This window comes from Dreissena polymorpha, chromosome 1 (assembly GCF_020536995.1).
Source record: "Dreissena polymorpha isolate Duluth1 chromosome 1, UMN_Dpol_1.0, whole genome shotgun sequence".
In the NCBI taxonomy this organism is placed as follows: Eukaryota; Metazoa; Mollusca; class Bivalvia; order Myida; family Dreissenidae; genus Dreissena; species Dreissena polymorpha.
The window spans coordinates 13,672,818-13,692,591 of record NC_068355.1 but is presented as its reverse complement, the minus strand read 5'-3'; the positions used below and the strand labels follow the sequence as shown (position 1 = coordinate 13,692,591).

The 19,774-nt window shown below is 36.5% G+C and overlaps 1 protein-coding gene across 14 annotated transcripts in view; it reads right to left on the bottom strand.

The window, feature by feature from the left end:
* Positions 1–19,774, bottom strand: part of LOC127871554 (WD repeat and SOCS box-containing protein 1-like) — a 229,476-nt gene that overhangs the window by 55,091 nt on the left and 154,611 nt on the right. For 5 of the 14 annotated variants that reach the window (XM_052414676.1, XM_052414617.1, XM_052414599.1 and 2 more), the window contains exon 4: positions 11,419–11,643. In XM_052414676.1, coding sequence (XP_052270636.1) covers positions 11,419–11,473 — 55 coding nt within the window. In that variant the 5' untranslated portion in view covers positions 11,474–11,643. Of the gene's footprint in view, positions 1–688; positions 1,195–1,399; positions 1,490–11,418; positions 11,644–14,676; positions 15,179–15,206; positions 15,854–19,774 lie in introns of those variants that run through there. The other 9 variants (XM_052414632.1, XM_052414684.1, XM_052414625.1 and 6 more) reach the window with 7 other exon arrangements.

Genomic DNA, 19,774 nt, shown 5'->3' with positions numbered 1-19,774 from the left:
TATTAATTGCAAGAGTTGATAAAATTCCAGGTGTAGAAATCATGCAGGATGCAATACAGTATTCCAGTTTCTGTTGAAAGTTCCTGAAAAAGGTGAAAGTTAAAGTAAAGCATTTTAACAAATTTCATCAAACTTCTAATTTGCCAAATCTTAAGATATTTTTTCAATACCCCACCAGTTTTTACCGACTTAAAACACAATAAAATCGAAATTAAATAAAAATCCTACCATATAAGTAATGATGGGGTGAGTCGTTATCTATGTGGGGCGAGTCGTTATCTATGTGGGGCGAGTCGTTATCTATGTGGGGCGAGTCATTATAAAAAGTGGGGCGAGTTGTTATGGGGCGAGTCGTTAAGGGGGCGAATCGTTAGTAAACCCTATAAACGCTCTGGCAACCCATTGGGTTATAAAGCTGATAGTTGAATTATTGCAACTAGTATAGTTCTGGCTACCATAACTTTAAATGTCGCTTTTTATGATTTTTGACTGGCGCGACTTTACAGGTCTGTCAATACTATATAAACTGTACGCTGAAGTTTCTTTAGCTACAACTAGTACAGTCTAATGCAGTTCTAAACATTACAACACAGTAAAAAAGTACATTAACTTGATTAAGACAACTGAGATGTTAAAGTGGTCTGCAAGACTTTTAAATAGGTCCGAAAGAGTTAAAATATTACGTTACCTTTCACAGTCACAACAAGGAAATTCCTCGTCCAAAACACGTCAACACAGCTAACGAAAACACAGCGGTGATGAAATACACTCGAGATACATGTCATTTATAAATAACTACGCTAAAGTTGTTCCGTAAATAGTTGATAAGAAAAATCCCTTCAAGATTCGTACTGTTTTGTGTTATTCGTTTCTTTTTCAGTAGCGAGAATTCTAACACGATTTGTCCAAACGAACTTATACTGTCAAATTTAACGACTGACCGAGTTAGCGGTGCAGCCAACTATTATTGGAATTAGGCCAAATCAAGGGAAGCAACTGTAAATATATAGAATATTATGTGAGTTTTGGATGAAGATCAAGTTTATCATCAATCGTGATACATCGGCTATCTCGGATTCCTCCGTAAGATTGATTTATGAAATAAATCGTCTGCTGATCCAGAGTGGCGAGGCTGAGAACCGATGTAGCGCGAGGCTTGCCGAGCGCTACCATGGTTCGTGCCGAGCATGATAAACTTGATCTTTATCTAAAACTCACATAATATTTTATTTATCCTATTATTTCCTCCCTTTTTCCACTACAATGATAAATGTAATAATGATAAAATATCGCATTTTTGACTATTTTATCTTTCCGTAGTTGACAAAAACAGATTCTCCATTTTTTGGAAAAACCCAAATCTGATCTTAAAATAGCGATAGCTTAAGTTTATACGAACGTTGTTATTCTATCGATTTTCATCTGGTAATAGGATAAAACACAAAATCCGTATAACAGCTGACAATGACTGTTGGGAAATTAACATGAAAAACACACACACGCGTGTCGCGCTCGCACCATCAAAGGAACTTGTTAACTTTTCGTACGTACTGGTCGGGTACGTAATTCCGGCCACTTTTGGGACTATTTTAACAAAATCTTTTGTTTTAGGCAACTGGTTGAAACTAAACTTCACATATATAATCCTGGGTTCAAAACTCACCTAGCATGAAAATTTCAATAGAATTAGATCAGTGTATGTTACTTTTATGAACAGTAATTAATGACATATAAACTATCAATTTTCGTAGGGCAATTGTACCTAAAAAATCGGCCACTTTTCAGTTTAATCTGCAGGTACAATTACAAAGCAATATCTTTAGACGAATGTCCTCATTTTAAGAGTATTAATACAGGATTACACAAACACAATTTTTGACTTGAAACTTAATATATATGCGACGTTTTTATACCAGTTACTCCCCCTACCTATTTTAATAAATATTAACAGGCCTGCACGGTTAATGGGGAACTGCAAATTCATAAAAAATATTTATTTTCAATAGTTTTAATCAATTTTTACTAACATAGCTAAGAAAGTAAAAACATTTTGTTTAAAAAGTTGACTTTAGTGTCGATTTTTAGTAAACGCTTATATTTAATTCTACAACATGTAAACTATTAGTATTCAAATCAAGGGAGGTAATTCATATATTAAAAGTTTATATTTAGGTCCTGATTTTTTTGTTTTAAATGTATGTTTTTATACAATTAATTAAAAAATACCTTAATAAAAGTTTATCAGAGAGAAATAATAATAATTTTATCAAATATATTTGTTTCTTATATAAGTATAATTTTTTGCATTGGCTAAGACGTCACTTTTCCCATGAGAGAAATATCTTGTGTTATGTTTGAGACATTTTAATGCAGACGTTTACAGTGATATGCTTCTTTAATTTGCAAAATATTGAGAGTAGGGTTGGTTTTCAAGTTGATTGTTCTAAAAATAATCAAAACATGTGTGTTTAGATCATGAAAATGATTAAACACAGGTGGCCGATTTTTTACGTACAGGCCGGAATTACGTACACGACCAGTATTTATACAGTATACGTTTGCTTCGAAGTGTTCTCGAAAACCAAAGCAACACCTTCGTAAAACGTTGAGTTTTTGGGTCACGTGACAGTTTTTGTTCATTCACAGTGAATGCGAAGGTGTGTCTTCACTGGGGGCTGACGAGGTCAAGGCGTAGTCCGTTTCGCTACGACGTCGGGTATATGTTTTACTACGAAAACATTGTGTAAATACACTACTTAATCAGGCGAGCTTCATCTTTTCTGGTGTTTATGGATTAGAGAACGGAACATCCAGTAATGGTAGGTACTTATTTTCAATAACAAACTAATAACAAATGCGCGTAGTTGCAACCTTTAAGTTCATTTTGAGCTAAAATCGAAATATTTCGATTTGAAGCAATGCATAAGGTGGTTATTCTGTGAAAAAATCCAATTACGGTAACTTAAATGAAATAAAACTACATGTTACTTTGATTCAGTGAACATTTCACATTTGAAGTACAAAACAGGTTACGAACATATATTTTAATCATTCAAATGCTTTGTTTCGAAGGAAATTACAAGTCGCTTTATGTATAGGTTTCGCACAGAGTATGTATTGGTTGCGCAACGAAGTACAAATATAATGTATAGGTTGCTCAACGAAGATTCTGTATTCATTTCAGGACATATCACATGCAGTTTGCAGTTACTGCAGACTGCTATTTTCCAGTGCAAAAGATGCCGTGCTTCACTGTGCGCATTAACATCCAAACGAAAAAGTTAAACTCGGTGAAAGCCGGCACAGTCCCTGCAGAGCCCCGGTATACCGTCACTACGCCGGCACTTACCGGGGCTATAACGGCATCAAACTCCGGCAGAGCTGCGGCAACGCCCCGGTTTAACCGTGGACAACCGGGGCTCCACCGGGAAAGTATTCAAATGTTTAATACATCCGTGATGAACCAGGAGTTACCGGGAAGGACCGGCAATGACCGGCTTGGCACTGGACACAACCGGGACTTCACCGGAAAAAACCGGGACGGCACCGTCAGAGCACCGGTTTACTTATGTAACGTAGCTATAAAGAGACTCTGCCGGCATTCACCGGGGCTCCACCGGGGCGTTGCCGTGCCTCTGCTGGAGTGTGTTTGGGCACCGGTGGAGCTAAGGTGCCGTCCCGATTCTTCCCGGTACAGTCCCGGTTGTTCCCGGTGCCACGCCGGTCGTTGCCGGTCCTACTTGGTGACTCCCTGTTCATCCCGGAGGTATTAAACATTTTAATACTTCCCCGGTGGAGCCCCGGTGGTCCCCGGTCGTCCACGGTTCATCCCGGTGGAGCACCGGATCATCCCGGTAGGGCCCCGGTTCATCCCGGTAGATGCCTGATCACGCACTGGGTCTCCGCCGGCATCATAGTGAGACTGGGCCTTAACCACATTGTAACACGAGGTAAATTTACCGGCCGTCATGTACGCAGTAAACAATAACCTGTGACAGAAACCCACTGCCACACCTTTACAACAATATACTTGTTATGCAATTGCGGATTTGTGCCATTGGGGTTCTACTTTCCACACCTTACGGCTGTTACAGGTGTGGATTTTACAGGTAAAATCATGTATACGAACATGAAATTCATCTCAAAATTAGTTGACGATAACCGATTTTCAAGAAAATCGCTTTGATATATACAATGTAAAAATCAAATCCGTATATGATAAATAATGATCGAAGTTGGGACATGGGATTTACTTTGACATAAGCAGCGTTTCGAGATAAGCGAGTTGGGGATAACGAGAATCGAATGTTATTTGATAAAGAGTACCGTATGCTGAAAACCTATCGTCGCTCTCTATCAAAATAAGCGTGTAAGGGATTGTCACTAGAAGAAGATGCGTCATTTTTATTGAGACCGACGACATAAGGTTCTCGACTCTCAACTGTCGTCATATATATGGATTTTCGTTTCCTTTGGCCTTGTCGTGAATTTAATTATATCATAATAATGTGCATTACCATGTTGACTGTGCGCTTCGGATCATGTTGTGCCGTTGTTACTACCTCTTTCTCAAAGGAAACATCCAGCCACTCAATGACTCTATATTAAAAAAAAACTTTTCTTTATTTTGCCTTCGAGAGATAACCAATACGTCTTCTGTGAGAAACGCATACATGCTTAAGCGTTGTCGTAGCGAGGCATATACGTATACTGTCAGAGACATGATCACGCCTAATAAAAGTAATAATAATAGCCTTTACTTCTGATAACTGGGTCACCCTACATATTTCTAAACACACAAGTGGCTTCACGATACATAGATCAATTTGGAAATTGTAAAATTGTGTCATTTAACACAGTTGTAAACCTAAATTGCATTTTTTTTTAAGTGAAACTTTACTTCGGTTTGATAAATCAGCGGTATATTTCATGTTTAACCGCATAAACCAGACACATCTTGGATTATAATTTGATGTAACAGACCTATGAAATTTCATTGTGCTTAAATTCTGAGTTTTGTCAGTAGAAAAGCATAATCTTACATGTTTTAAACACAATTTTCTACTAATCCGTTATCGATGTCATGTGTATTTTAACAATGTTTTCGTAGTAAAACATATACCCGACGTCGTAGCGAAACGGACTACGCTTTGACCTCGTCAGCCCCCAGTGGTCTTAACGCCTGAAGATTTCATTCATTACTCGGGTCTGATCGACAACGATCTCACGCGAGTTGTTAGCTAAAGAAACTTCAGCGTACACAGGCCCGTAGCCAGGGTTTTGAAAAGGGGTTGCGAATTTTTGCCATCGACGATTGTTATTGAGCAACGAAGGGGCGAATGGGATATTTTATTTATTTATTTATTTATTTTTTTTTTGGGGGGGGGGGGATGATCCTCCTGCAATCGGGGGCTTTGGAGGTCCACCCCATAGACAATTTTAAAAATAAAAAGTAAACTCCTGCATTCTGGTCACTGTTTAAATGTATTAAGAGACTGAAGTTATAGGGCATTTTTATATGAAATATCACTTTAATTGACCATACTCATTGACCGATCGACTTGAATATGATTTAACATACATGTATACCCCACCACGTTTTTTAATAACCACCTTTTTTCGATCAGTCACGGAAATACATCATTTTATACGGTGCACACTTTGTTTATATATACATATGCAACAACAAATTTATAGAATGTAAAATCAACAATAAGAACGGTATAAAATATCATTATTTATTTGAGTCTTGGAACCTTGATAAAATAGGTGTGTTTTACCATTCCAACATTCTACCATTCATAAATCGAGAAAATAAAATGGAAATATTTGACTTTTTTCAAAACAATTGTTTGTCGGCTACTATGGATAGTACCAGAGGTCTAGAATTGCTCTAAGCGTGCTAAAAGTGTATTATTCAACAAACACCGATTAACAAAACTGGGTCTTCTCTTATGTGCATCAATACTAAAAAGGAATCAAAATGGTATAACTGGTTACTTTATTTTTTTTACTATTTTTAACAAATTAGTTATGTTTTTCTTAACGAATTTCAGAAACATATAACACGTAAGGCTTCATTAAGAATTTAAGACCTTACAACCACAAACTACTGGCCCTGTGGTCTCAAATTCCTTAACAATGTATACCAGGACGTTGAAGAAAAAAGATGTACTTATTTGCCCATTATATGCTCAAGATCCGTCACAGTTGATGAAAAGTAAACTTTAACGTCCATCTGATCATATGTTATAACGTTTTATCCCACTTTTACAGCGAAATCGGTTGATTAAAGCCCCGTTGATTAAATTTCATCTATAATCAACGGCAAGGCTATAATCAATGGCACGAAATGACGTCATCAACTGCCGAACCGGGACTACTTTTTCCCACGCACCTCGTCACCTGTATTTGCCAAGTGCATCAATAATAAAAACAATCTCAAATGTGTGTCAATCTTTATGACCTTAAAACAAAGGAAAGTAGCAAAAACGAGTTTTTTGGCATTTATTGTCATTAAAACCTAGTATTAGGTAAATTTAACACTATGCAAATAGATTCTGTTGTTGTTGCTCCCCTTTGAAGAAGTCAGTTCGAGTTGCTCCCCTTTGACCGTAGAAAACAATCGTCTGGACCAAGAAATCCTGTGTTCATTTACAAGCTGTACTCGGATATGCGTCCATCTGATTTTTCTTCAAAGCATCTTTTCTACCTGGCAATACGCACAAATGACACTGCATCCCGGTGATTCTTGCGTCAACAATTGGGTGTCAACAAGTTAGGTCAGATGCTGAAGGCCATGGCAAAACACCGGCTTTCTCAAGCACAAGAGAATAACGAACCACTCAGTTCGCAAATTACTGGTCCAAAAACTTCGAAATGCAAACATTCCAGCCACTGAAACCATGGCCATAACAGGGCACAAAAATGTCCAGTCCATAACCAATTATTCAAACATATCTGTTGAACAGCAGCAAAAGTGATCATTCTTGCTCAGTCCAGTAAATGTAACAATCCAACAGATTCCTCTTGTTCACCTTCATGCACCGAAACTATGGCCGAAATGCAGCCTAGACAACCACTGTCTACCGTCGAACAAGTTGATCTTCATGTTCGCCCCACCCAGTCACTTCACCAGCAAATGTCTTTCTCTAGTTCGAACAACTTTGCCTCACAATTCTTTGGTGCCACGTTTAACATTCAAAATGTTAATGTATATAATTAGCTTAAATCCAAGTAATCTTTGTTATTTCGTCACGAATAACCACATATTATAACAAAGAAGCAAATATTGTGCACCTCGTGATCGACTCGATAGTTTGATATCGAAAGTGAATTGTGTGTGGTGTTAGGCTACGTTGTAAACAAATGTAGTTCCTTGTATATAACAACTTAATGTAATATTGATATCATAAAACTTAAAGATTTGCAATTCAATATGATTAAAATTGTGATTAATAACGCTCGACACTTTGTTACAGAACGACATTCTGATTTAAAAAAAATGATTATTTGATCAGCGGTTATTTTTGGAACGCGGAGTAATACACTGACCTTGGTTACACTACAGTCATTATCAAAGTACGACAAACACCCATGAAAACTTATTTTGTTTAAATAAAAAAGTTTACTGAATAAAAAGTGGGATAAATAGAATAATAGGTTAGTGTTGATTATAGATCAGGTTTATCATGCTCGGCACGAAAACGAAAAAGCACTCGCCAAGGCTCGTGCTTTTTGTTTTCTAAGCCTCGCATGATAAACCTGATCTATAATCAACACTAACCTATTATTCTCTATTTAAATTCATTATAACAACTGTTTAAGAATACCTAACGTCAAGCTTGACATAATTAAAACATTGTGGAAAGTTATGTATGTGGAGCAGAACAGATGCCATTAAGTGTTGGTAAACTACAAAAAAAAGCTTCATTGCTTTGTAACAATGATTTGTTTTCTTGTCATTCAACAAAAAAAAATATCATGACTTGAGCATAGCTGATATTTTTTGCTGGAAACCCCTTTAGAGGATCCGAAAATGGTTGTACGAGGATATAACAAAAAGACAACGAAGTTTGTCGAAAATGCTTTGCACAATGTGTTCTTGTTATAAATCGTGGTATAATGCAAAGTTATTAACCAGTGACTCATTAGTCTTCGGCAATAGTCGAAGGGTGTTCTTTGATTTCAGTCAAGTAAAGATTCAGTTGAAGGCATATAACATCAACTGGAAAAGAGACGCATCCAATGAATGCTTAGAATTAATTATTTATTTGCTTTGAAGATATCCTATTTAGTTGTAACGAGGGTAATTGGATATTGGAACGAGGCTGATTTAGAAATCAACCATACAAATATGCTAAAACTATGCTGTTTTACACAATTTGTATGACCAGTGAAACCAAAAAGCTTTCTGTATCGTAAGTTTTCGGAAGCTGACATAACATTCCGCTAATAATCATCTAAAATGTATTTTCTTTTTTATAAGATTATGTGTTTATTCAAGTTAATCAAATTGTTTTCCAGCCATTTAGAAAATTGTCGAAAAAGGTTATTGGACTGGGATTTCAACCCACAATAAGTAGGCTTCTACATTTTGTTATGATATCTATTACAGTTATAGACATTAACAACGATGACAAAAGTTACAAAACAATCATTTAGTATCAAATAGTTATAAATAAGTATCGATTTTATACGGATTAGAGTTCCTGGTTAATAAATTTACATTATACAGAAAACAAATATCTATTTGTAACAAAGATTCCAATTTCATTTTGCGGGGACCAGCTTCTTAGATCTTCTCAAATTTTGCTGTCACAACTTCTGTTGATTTCAACAATTCTACGGTTAAAACTTGTAAATAAAAATCACGCGCTATCTTGGAAATGACTTAATCGAAAACATTAATTATATGGTGACCTGTCGGTTGCATATTGAATACAATATTATTTTAACGCTTAAATACGAATACTCACTCGGATCCTGGAAAAAATAAATAACCGTTTTTGCGTCCAATAAAGTTGGGTACAGCTTATAGTACAATTTTTTTACTTGTCCAAAAAGATAGGGTGCGAATGCACCCAACGCACCCTCCCCCCCCCCACTGGCTACGGGTATGGTACAGTTTATATAGTATTGACATGCCTATAATGTCGCGCCTGTCAAAAATCATAAAAAGCGACATTTAAAGTTATGGAAGCCAGAACTAGCGAGTTGTGTATCGTGTTTTTTATTAAAATTTGACCAGCATTTGTAAAAATTGAAGTTATAGATCTATGGCTGTTCAAAGCGATGCACTCCGTTTTCGGGTGATGTTGAGTTGGGCATCTATCACGGGTGGTTTATGACCTCATGCTCGTATTTAGTATTTACAGACGGCACAGTATCTGATCATAACGAGATAATGGGTTTGTGCTGAACACAGGGGCTATTAAACCACAGATGTATCAATAAACATGAGAGATTCAAACAGCAGGATAAAAAAAACTCTAACAAAGCCTGTTGAATGAGTGCAAAAATGAAGAAAAACAAGTACTTTAATCAAGACAAATTTTTAAATGTATTTACACTTATAATGTGAAGTACATATTTATTACTTATTCTGACAATCTCATATTGTGTTTTCTAAATCGTTACATCGCCGAATGTTAAAAGAGTAAAAGGCTGAAATCAGATGCGGCGTTGCGCGGGGCTATTGTGAATGGCTACACGTTCAGTACTGGAGTTTTATTAGGCACGTGACTTTGCGTTTGGCCTGTTGTGAAAAGGGTTTATAGCTTTAGAAACATACAAACCTCACAAGACTAGTATACATCCTCATTCTATCCAAGGTCAGACATACAATGGAATTCACTAACCCCCATATACATAAGGCAGCAACAGTAGAAGTGTTTCATAACCCTTACTCCTGTGACTGTCATTGCCCCCCCCCCCCCCCCTTATCCACCTGTAAACACTAACCATGTAAATAATGTCAAACTAATCCCAACTGAGCTCCTGTGTACAGTTTTCATCACTTAACCAACAGACACAGGCACACAATCTTTTATTTAGAAGGAGTGATGTATTGGAAGAAGAAGAAAAGGGATGCAGCAGTGCGATTTGTTACAGTATTAACGGCGAATTCAGAGTGAAACCAGATCACTGGTAGTGAGTGTGGTATGGGCCTAGCAATCAGGACGTCTTGGATTTGATCCCTACTGTGGGACTGTTGATTCTCCAGAGGAGCCTGGCACTTTTCGGGAAGGAGTAGAAACGATTTTCTCTTACAAAAAGGCGATAGAGATACAACAGTTTCACACTCAACTCTCAACATTAACAGTTTTTTGTATCCCTTTATATTTGGCAAATTGTCAGCGCCATAGCGTTTGTACTTAAAAGGCTTCTTCCTCGAGTTTAGTAATTACTACCTTATTATATTATGTGCACTAGTACATGTTATATAGTATAAGTATCTTTGTTCCCTATCCTGACTGTTCAATCAGTGGAATAATGACCTTAATGCATAGCACCCGCAAGGTATCATGGTCAGAAAGAGAATCTCTCTCTCTCTCTCTCTCTCTCTCTCTCTCTCTCTCTCTCTCTCTCTCTCTCTCTCTCTCTCTCTCTCTCTCTCTCTCTCTCACATAAAAAGCACATTAAGTCACTAACAAGTTACAATATTTACCAGATTTCTTTTACATATAAAAGAAATCTTCCTGACCCTTCCTGCCCACCTCCATCCCTTTCCCCTCCTTTAGGCCAAACTGCCTTTTATTGGCCTGGTTACATTCCTCATTTCCAACAGCTACATCCATATTTTTCAATGTTCACAATCAAATTTTCTCTATACTTGGATTATTATTAGACGTTACATACCCTGACCTAAGACTTGGGAATTAAGTTTGAGTCAAATGACAAAACCTTAGCTTTTTCACAGTTGTTTTAGTAGCCTTCACCCCATATTAATTTGAATCATACATATTGACACACACTTAAGCCGTCTACAAGGTGTTTTCCCACTACACAATTGTACCACTTAGATACGCATTTTGGCCCATTTGTTGTCCCTCAGATAGTTACATTTAATTAAATACCTTTCTAAATCTTACTATATTAAAGTTGTACAGGCTTTATTTCCAACCCTTAGTTGAGCAGCAAAGATGAAACCTGAAAAGACTGTGAGTTAGTAGCAGGCTGTTTTGGTTTAATGCTGGTTGCAAAAGTCATTTTCACTTTGCTACTTATAATGGGGGAAAGGGTTAATATGTTGTGACTTTCTGCATTATATAGTAGTAGGATATTGAACCATATTCCAGCAATGGCAGATTAAGATATACATTTTTTCCTTTCTTTTGATCATCTTACACAAATTTAGTGTGCATTTGTAACAGCATGCATGACCTACACACAAAATTACAAAGAGTTCATACTCACCAAGGTCCGTAGCTTCTGCTTTACAAAAGCTTCTCGGAGTTTCGTCTTGTGTCATTAAATTTGTAGATTCTATGCTAACCAGTAAGACTAGAAATCCACAGACTGTAGAGGTAGATTGCTCAGTGCTTCCACACTGTGACACAATTACTTCAGGACAATGGATCACTTAGTAGAGACACTGTAGCGACCAGTTGATTGCTCTACCTTGCCACTATGCAGATAAATCTGTAACATATTAAATGAAAAATATACTTTAAATAGAAACATGGAAATGAGGACAACAATATTTACAGTAAATCACCAGACCCTTGACTGGTTTGCAAAAGGCATCTGCCCCTACATTAACATTGTTAAAGACTGAAATAGGATGATTGATCAAAGCAAATAGTTCATTGTCCGTAACTCCACCTTGTTGACAGAACATACTGATAACAAAACTAAACATTCCAAACTAATAATTGAACCTCGTTCTGTGAAAAGGGGGTTTAATGCATGTGCTTATAAAGTGTCGTCCCAGATAAGCATGTACTGTCTATAGTCCATATAAACGGACTCCCAGAGCCTTTGATAATTTTTGCTATGGCGGCTCTGGCGGTAATGTAACGACTCGCCCCCTTAACGACTCGCCCCATAAGGACTCGCCACACTTTTTATAACGACTCGCCTCACATGTATAACGACTCGCCCCACATATATAACGACTCGCCCTATCAAAATAAAATGTGATATTATATATTATGGTAATATAAATGAAATCAATTCAAAATATGAATTTAAGGTTCGGCATTGTTTGATAACCATCGTTCAGCGGTTTTTTGCCTTATACCTGACCTTATATATGTCTATTGCAGGCAAATTCTGAAAAGTAATAATTTTTATTTTATGATGGCTTTTTTTACATCTTTGTTCAGTGACAATATTATCATAAAGCAAGACTATTGGATATCGGCACATTTGTCTCATGTCATACTTTCCTTTATATTTATAAAAAGAAGCAAAGGCTAAGATCATATCGACAATTAAAGATTCCCAGGTTAAATTACTCAAGAATTTAGGGATTATCGTTATACTGAATACACAACACACGTTTTAAAAATCTTTTTTCATATTATAAAAATGCGTATCAGTCCTTTTGTGTTTTTCACACAAACTTTACTTTAAAATGCTAAACAAATGGCGTTTCTTTTAAATTTTGGTGTAAACAATTAGCGCGGAAAGTTTTCAATGGTTTCAAATAAACATTAAATGCTAATTAAATGGCGGTTCTTTTAATTTGTAGGTGTGAACAATTATTGCGGAAAATTTGCAATGGTTTCAAATAAACAAGAAACCATTTGTGATAAATCAATTAATTCCACAATTTGTTTAATTACTTTAATGGTTATAACTTTAATTGAGTAATACGTTCCACTGCGGAGTCAAGTATTTATCCCCACGCTTTTTGAAAAAAAGGTGGGGATATTGTGGTTATCTCCGCCGTCCGTCCGTCTGTCCGTCCTGGCCACTATATATCTCCTCCTACACTAAAAGCACTAGAACCTTGAAACTTACACACATGGTAGCTATGAGCATATTTGCGACCCTGCACTATTTAGAATTTTGATCTGACCCCTGGGTCAAAAGTTATAGCGGTTGGGGTGGGGCCGCGTCAGAAATTATCACTCGTTTTTTTAGGTTATTTTGCATTTACTTCTTTATTTCTACACCGATTCACTTCAAATTGATACTGGACCTCTCTTATGACAGTACGGTCAATCTCAACCATGCATGGCCCCATTCCCAACCCTGGGGCGCCCCGCCCACATAGGCCACACCCACCAAAAATTTCCATTTACTATAATTTTGTCATTTCTACACGGATTCACTTCAAATTGATACTGAACTTTTGTTATGACATTAGGGTCAATCTCAACTATGCATGGCCCCCAATCCCAACCCTGGGGCGCCCCGCCCACATAGGCCACACCCACCAAAAATTCCATTTACTATAATTTTTTCATTTCTACATGGATTCACTTCAAATTGATACTGAACTTCTCTTATGACATTAGGGTCAATCTCAACTATGCATGGCCCCATAACCAACCCTGGGGCCCCCGCCCACATAGACCACACCCACCCAAAATTGCCTTTACTATAATTTCTTCATTTCTACACTGATTCACTTCAAATTGATATTGAACTTCTCTTATGACAATACGTACAGTCAATTTCAACTATGCATGGCCCCATTACCAACCCTGGGGCGCCCCGCCCACATAGACCACACCCACCCAAAATTGCCTTTTACTATAATTTCTTCATTTCTACACCGATTCACTTCAAATTGATACTGAACCTCTCTTATGACAATACGGTCAATCTCAACTATGCATGGCCCCATTACCAACCCTGGGGCACACCTAGGTCAAACATTCGGCGTGGGGATACGCGTCGGCCTCTGCCGCGCCATTTCTAGTTAAAGATGTAAACATGATTAAAGTATAGTAATGTAACAATAAAAATGATGGGGCAAGTCGTTATATATTATATACGCAAAAACAAAGTTATGTTACTGTGGAAACGCATAATATTAATTGCAAGAGTTGATAAAATTCCAGGTGTAGAAATCATGCAGGATGCAATACAGTATTCCAGTTTCTGTTGAAAGTTCCTGAAAAAGGTGAAAGTTAAAGTAAAGCATTTTAACAAATTTCATCAAACTTCTAATTTGCCAAATCTTAAGATATTTTTTCAATACCCCACCAGTTTTTACCGACTTAAAACACAATAAAATCGAAATTAAATAAAAATCCTACCATATAAGTAATGATGGGGTGAGTCGTTATCTATGTGGGGCGAGTCGTTATCTATGTGGGGCGAGTCGTTATCTATGTGGGGCGAGTCATTATAAAAAGTGGGGCGAGTTGTTATGGGGCGAGTCGTTAAGGGGGCGAGTCGTTAGTAAACCCTATAAACGCTCTGGCAACCCATTGGGTTATAAAGCTGATAGTTGAATTATTGCAACTAGTATAGTTCTGGCTACCATAACTTTAAATGTCGCTTTTTATGATTTTTGACTGGCGCGACTTTACAGGTCTGTCAATACTATATAAACTGTACGCTGAAGTTTCTTTAGCTACAACTAGTACAGTCTAATGCAGTTCTAAACATTACAACACAGTAAAAAAGTACATTAACTTGATTAAGACAACTGAGATGTTAAAGTGGTCTGCAAGACTTTTAAATAGGTCCGAAAGAGTTAAAATATTACGTTACCTTTCACAGTCACAACAAGGAAATTCCTCGTCCAAAACACGTCAACACAGCTAACGAAAACACAGCGGTGATGAAATACACTCGAGATACATGTCATTTATAAATAACTACGCTAAAGTTGTTCCGTAAATAGTTGATAAGAAAAATCCCTTCAAGATTCGTACTGTTTTGTGTTATTCGTTTCTTTTTCAGTAGCGAGAATTCTAACACGATTTGTCCAAACGAACTTATACTGTCAAATTTAACGACTGACCGAGTTAGCGGTGCAGCCAACTATTATTGGAATTAGGCCAAATCAAGGGAAGCAACTGTAAATATATAGAATATTATGTGAGTTTTGGATGAAGATCAAGTTTATCATCAATCGTGATACATCGGCTATCTCGGATTCCTCCGTAAGATTGATTTATGAAATAAATCGTCTGCTGATCCAGAGTGGCGAGGCTGAGAACCGATGTAGCGCGAGGCTTGCCGAGCGCTACCATGGTTCGTGCCGAGCATGATAAACTTGATCTTTATCTAAAACTCACATAATATTTTATTTATCCTATTATTTCCTCCCTTTTTCCACTACAATGATAAATGTAATAATGATAAAATATCGCATTTTTGACTATTTTATCTTTCCGTAGTTGACAAAAACAGATTCTCCATTTTTTGGAAAAACCCAAATCTGATCTTAAAATAGCGATAGCTTAAGTTTATACGAACGTTGTTATTCTATCGATTTTCATCTGGTAATAGGATAAAACACAAAATCCGTATAACAGCTGACAATGACTGTTGGGAAATTAACATGAAAAACACACACACGCGTGTCGCGCTCGCACCATCAAAGGAACTTGTTAACTTTTCGTACGTATTTATACAGTATACGTTTGCTTCGAAGTGTTCTCGAAAACCAAAGCAACACCTTCGTAAAACGTTGAGTTTTTGGGTCACGTGACAGTTTTTGTTCATTCACAGTGAATGCGAAGGTGTGTCTTAACGCCTGAAGATTTCATTCATTACTCGGGTCTGATCGACAACGATCTCACGCGAGTTGTTAGCTAAAGAAACTTCAGCGTACACAGGCCCGTAGCCAGGGTTTTGAAAAGGGGTTGCGAATTTTTGCCATCGACGATTGTTATTGAGCAACGAAGGGGCGAATGGGATATTTTATTTATTTATTTATTTATTTTTTTTTGGGGGGGGGGATGATCCTCCTGCAATCGGGGGCTTTGGAGGTCCACCCCATAGACAATTTTAAAAATAAAAAGTAAACTCCTGCATTCTGGTCACTGTTTAAATGTATTAAGAGACTGAAGTTATAGGGCATTTTTATATGAAATATCACTTTAATTGACCATACTCATTGACCGATCGACTTGAATATGATTTAACATACATGTATACCCCACCACGTTTTTTAATAACCACCTTTTTTCGATCAGTCACGGAAATACATCATTTTATACGGTGCACACTTTGTTTATATATACATATGCAACAACAAATTTATAGAATGTAAAATCAACAATAAGAACGGTATAAAATATCATTATTTATTTGAGTCTTGGAACCTTGATAAAATAGGTGTGTTTTACCATTCCAACATTCTACCATTCATAAATCGAGAAAATAAAATGGAAATATTTGACTTTTTTCAAAACAATTGTTTGTCGGCTACTATGGATAGTACCAGAGGTCTAGAATTGCTCTAAGCGTGCTAAAAGTGTATTATTCAACAAACACCGATTAACAAAACTGGGTCTTCTCTTATGTGCATCAATACTAAAAAGGAATCAAAATGGTATAACTGGTTACTTTATTTTTTTTACTATTTTTAACAAATTAGTTATGTTTTTCTTAACGAATTTCAGAAACATATAACACGTAAGGCTTCATTAAGAATTTAAGACCTTACAACCACAAACTACTGGCCCTGTGGTCTCAAATTCCTTAACAATGTATACCAGGACGTTGAAGAAAAAAGATGTACTTATTTGCCCATTATATGCTCAAGATCCGTCACAGTTGATGAAAAGTAAACTTTAACGTCCATCTGATCATATGTTATAACGTTTTATCCCACTTTTACAGCGAAATCGGTTGATTAAAGCCCCGTTGATTAAATTTCATCTATAATCAACGGCAAGGCTATAATCAATGGCACGAAATGACGTCATCAACTGCCGAACCGGGACTACTTTTTCCCACGCACCTCGTCACCTGTATTTGCCAAGTGCATCAATAATAAAAACAATCTCAAATGTGTGTCAATCTTTATGACCTTAAAACAAAGGAAAGTAGCAAAAACGAGTTTTTTGGCATTTATTGTCATTAAAACCTAGTATTAGGTAAATTTAACACTATGCAAATAGATTCTGTTGTTGTTGCTCCCCTTTGAAGAAGTCAGTTCGAGTTGCTCCCCTTTGACCGTAGAAAACAATCGTCTGGACCAAGAAATCCTGTGTTCATTTACAAGCTGTACTCGGATATGCGTCCATCTGATTTTTCTTCAAAGCATCTTTTCTACCTGGCAATACGCACAAATGACACTGCATCCCGGTGATTCTTGCGTCAACAATTGGGTGTCAACAAGTTAGGTCAGATGCTGAAGGCCATGGCAAAACACCGGCTTTCTCAAGCACAAGAGAATAACGAACCACTCAGTTCGCAAATTACTGGTCCAAAAACTTCGAAATGCAAACATTCCAGCCACTGAAACCATGGCCATAACAGGGCACAAAAATGTCCAGTCCATAACCAATTATTCAAACATATCTGTTGAACAGCAGCAAAAGTGATCATTCTTGCTCAGTCCAGTAAATGTAACAATCCAACAGATTCCTCTTGTTCACCTTCATGCACCGAAACTATGGCCGAAATGCAGCCTAGACAACCACTGTCTACCGTCGAACAAGTTGATCTTCATGTTCGCCCCACCCAGTCACTTCACCAGCAAATGTCTTTCTCTAGTTCGAACAACTTTGCCTCACAATTCTTTGGTGCCACGTTTAACATTCAAAATGTTAATGTATATAATTAGCTTAAATCCAAGTAATCTTTGTTATTTCGTCACGAATAACCACATATTATAACAAAGAAGCAAATATTGTGCACCTCGTGATCGACTCGATAGTTTGATATCGAAAGTGAATTGTGTGTGGTGTTAGGCTACGTTGTAAACAAATGTAGTTCCTTGTATATAACAACTTAATGTAATATTGATATCATAAAACTTAAAGATTTGCAATTCAATATGATTAAAATTGTGATTAATAACGCTCGACACTTTGTTACAGAACGACATTCTGATTTAAAAAAATGATTATTTGATCAGCGGTTATTTTTGGAACGCGGAGTAATACACTGACCTTGGTTACACTACAGTCATTATCAAAGTACGACAAACACCCATGAAAACTTATTTTGTTTAAATAAAAAAGTTTACTGAATAAAAAGTGGGATAAATAGAATAATAGGTTAGTGTTGATTATAGATCAGGTTTATCATGCTCGGCACGAAAACGAAAAGCACTCGCCAAGGCTCGTGCTTTTTGTTTTCTAAGCCTCGCATGATAAACCTGATCTATAATCAACACTAACCTATTATTCTCTATTTAAATTCATTATAACAACTGTTTAAGAATACCTAACGTCAAGCTTGACATAATTAAAACATTGTGGAAAGTTATGTATGTGGAGCAGAACAGATGCCATTAAGTGTTGGTAAACTACAAAAAAAAGCTTCATTGCTTTGTAACAATGATTTGTTTTCTTGTCATTCAACAAAAAAAAATATCATGACTTGAGCATAGCTGATATTTTTTGCTGGAAACCCCTTTAGAGGATCCGAAAATGGTTGTACGAGGATATAACAAAAAGACAACGAAGTTTGTCGAAAATGCTTTGCACAATGTGTTCTTGTTATAAATCGTGGTATAATGCAAAGTTATTAACCAGTGACTCATTAGTCTTCGGCAATAGTCGAAGGGTGTTCTTTGATTTCAGTCAAGTAAAGATTCAGTTGAAGGCATATAACATCAACTGGAAAAGAGACGCATCCAATGAATGCTTAGAATTAATTATTTATTTGCTTTGAAGATATCCTATTTAGTTGTAACGAGGGTAATTGGATATTGGAACGAGGCTGATTTAGAAATCAACCATACAAATATGCTAAAACTATGCTGTTTTACACAATTTGTATGACCAGTGAAACCAAAAAGCTTTCTGTATCGTAAGTTTTCGGAAGCTGACATAACATTCCGCTAATAATCATCTAAAATGTATTTTCTTTTTTATAAGATTATGTGTTTATTCAAGTTAATCAAATTGTTTTCCAGCCATTTAGAAAATTGTCGAAAAAGGTTATTGGACTGGGATTTCAACCCACAATAAGTAGGCTTCTACATTTTGTTATGATATCTATTACAGTTATAGACATTAACAACGATGACAAAAGTTACAAAACAATCATTTAGTATCAAATAGTTATAAATAAGTATCGATTTTATACGGATTAGATCGAGTTCCTGGTTAATAAATTTACATTATACAGAAAACAAATATCTATTTGTAACAAAGATTCCAATTTCATTTTGCGGGGACCAGCTTCTTAGATCTTCTCAAATTTTGCTGTCACAACTTCTGTTGATTTCAACAATTCTACGGTTAAAACTTGTAAATAAAAATCACGCGCTATCTTGGAAATGACTTAATCGAAAACATTAATTATATGGTGACCTGTCGGTTGCATATTGAATACAATATTATTTTAACGCTTAAATACGAATACTCACTCGGATCCTGGAAAAAATAAATAACCGTTTTTGCGTCCAATAAAGTTGGGTACAGCTTATAGTACAATTTTTTTACTTGTCCAAAAAGATAGGGTGCGAATGCACCCAACGCACCCTCCCCCCCCCCCACTGGCTACGGGTATGGTACAGTTTATATAGTATTGACATGCCTATAATGTCGCGCCTGTCAAAAATCATAAAAAGCGACATTTAAAGTTATGGAAGCCAGAACTAGCGAGTTGTGTATCGTGTTTTTTATTAAAATTTGACCAGCATTTGTAAAAATTGAAGTTATAGATCTATGGCTGTTCA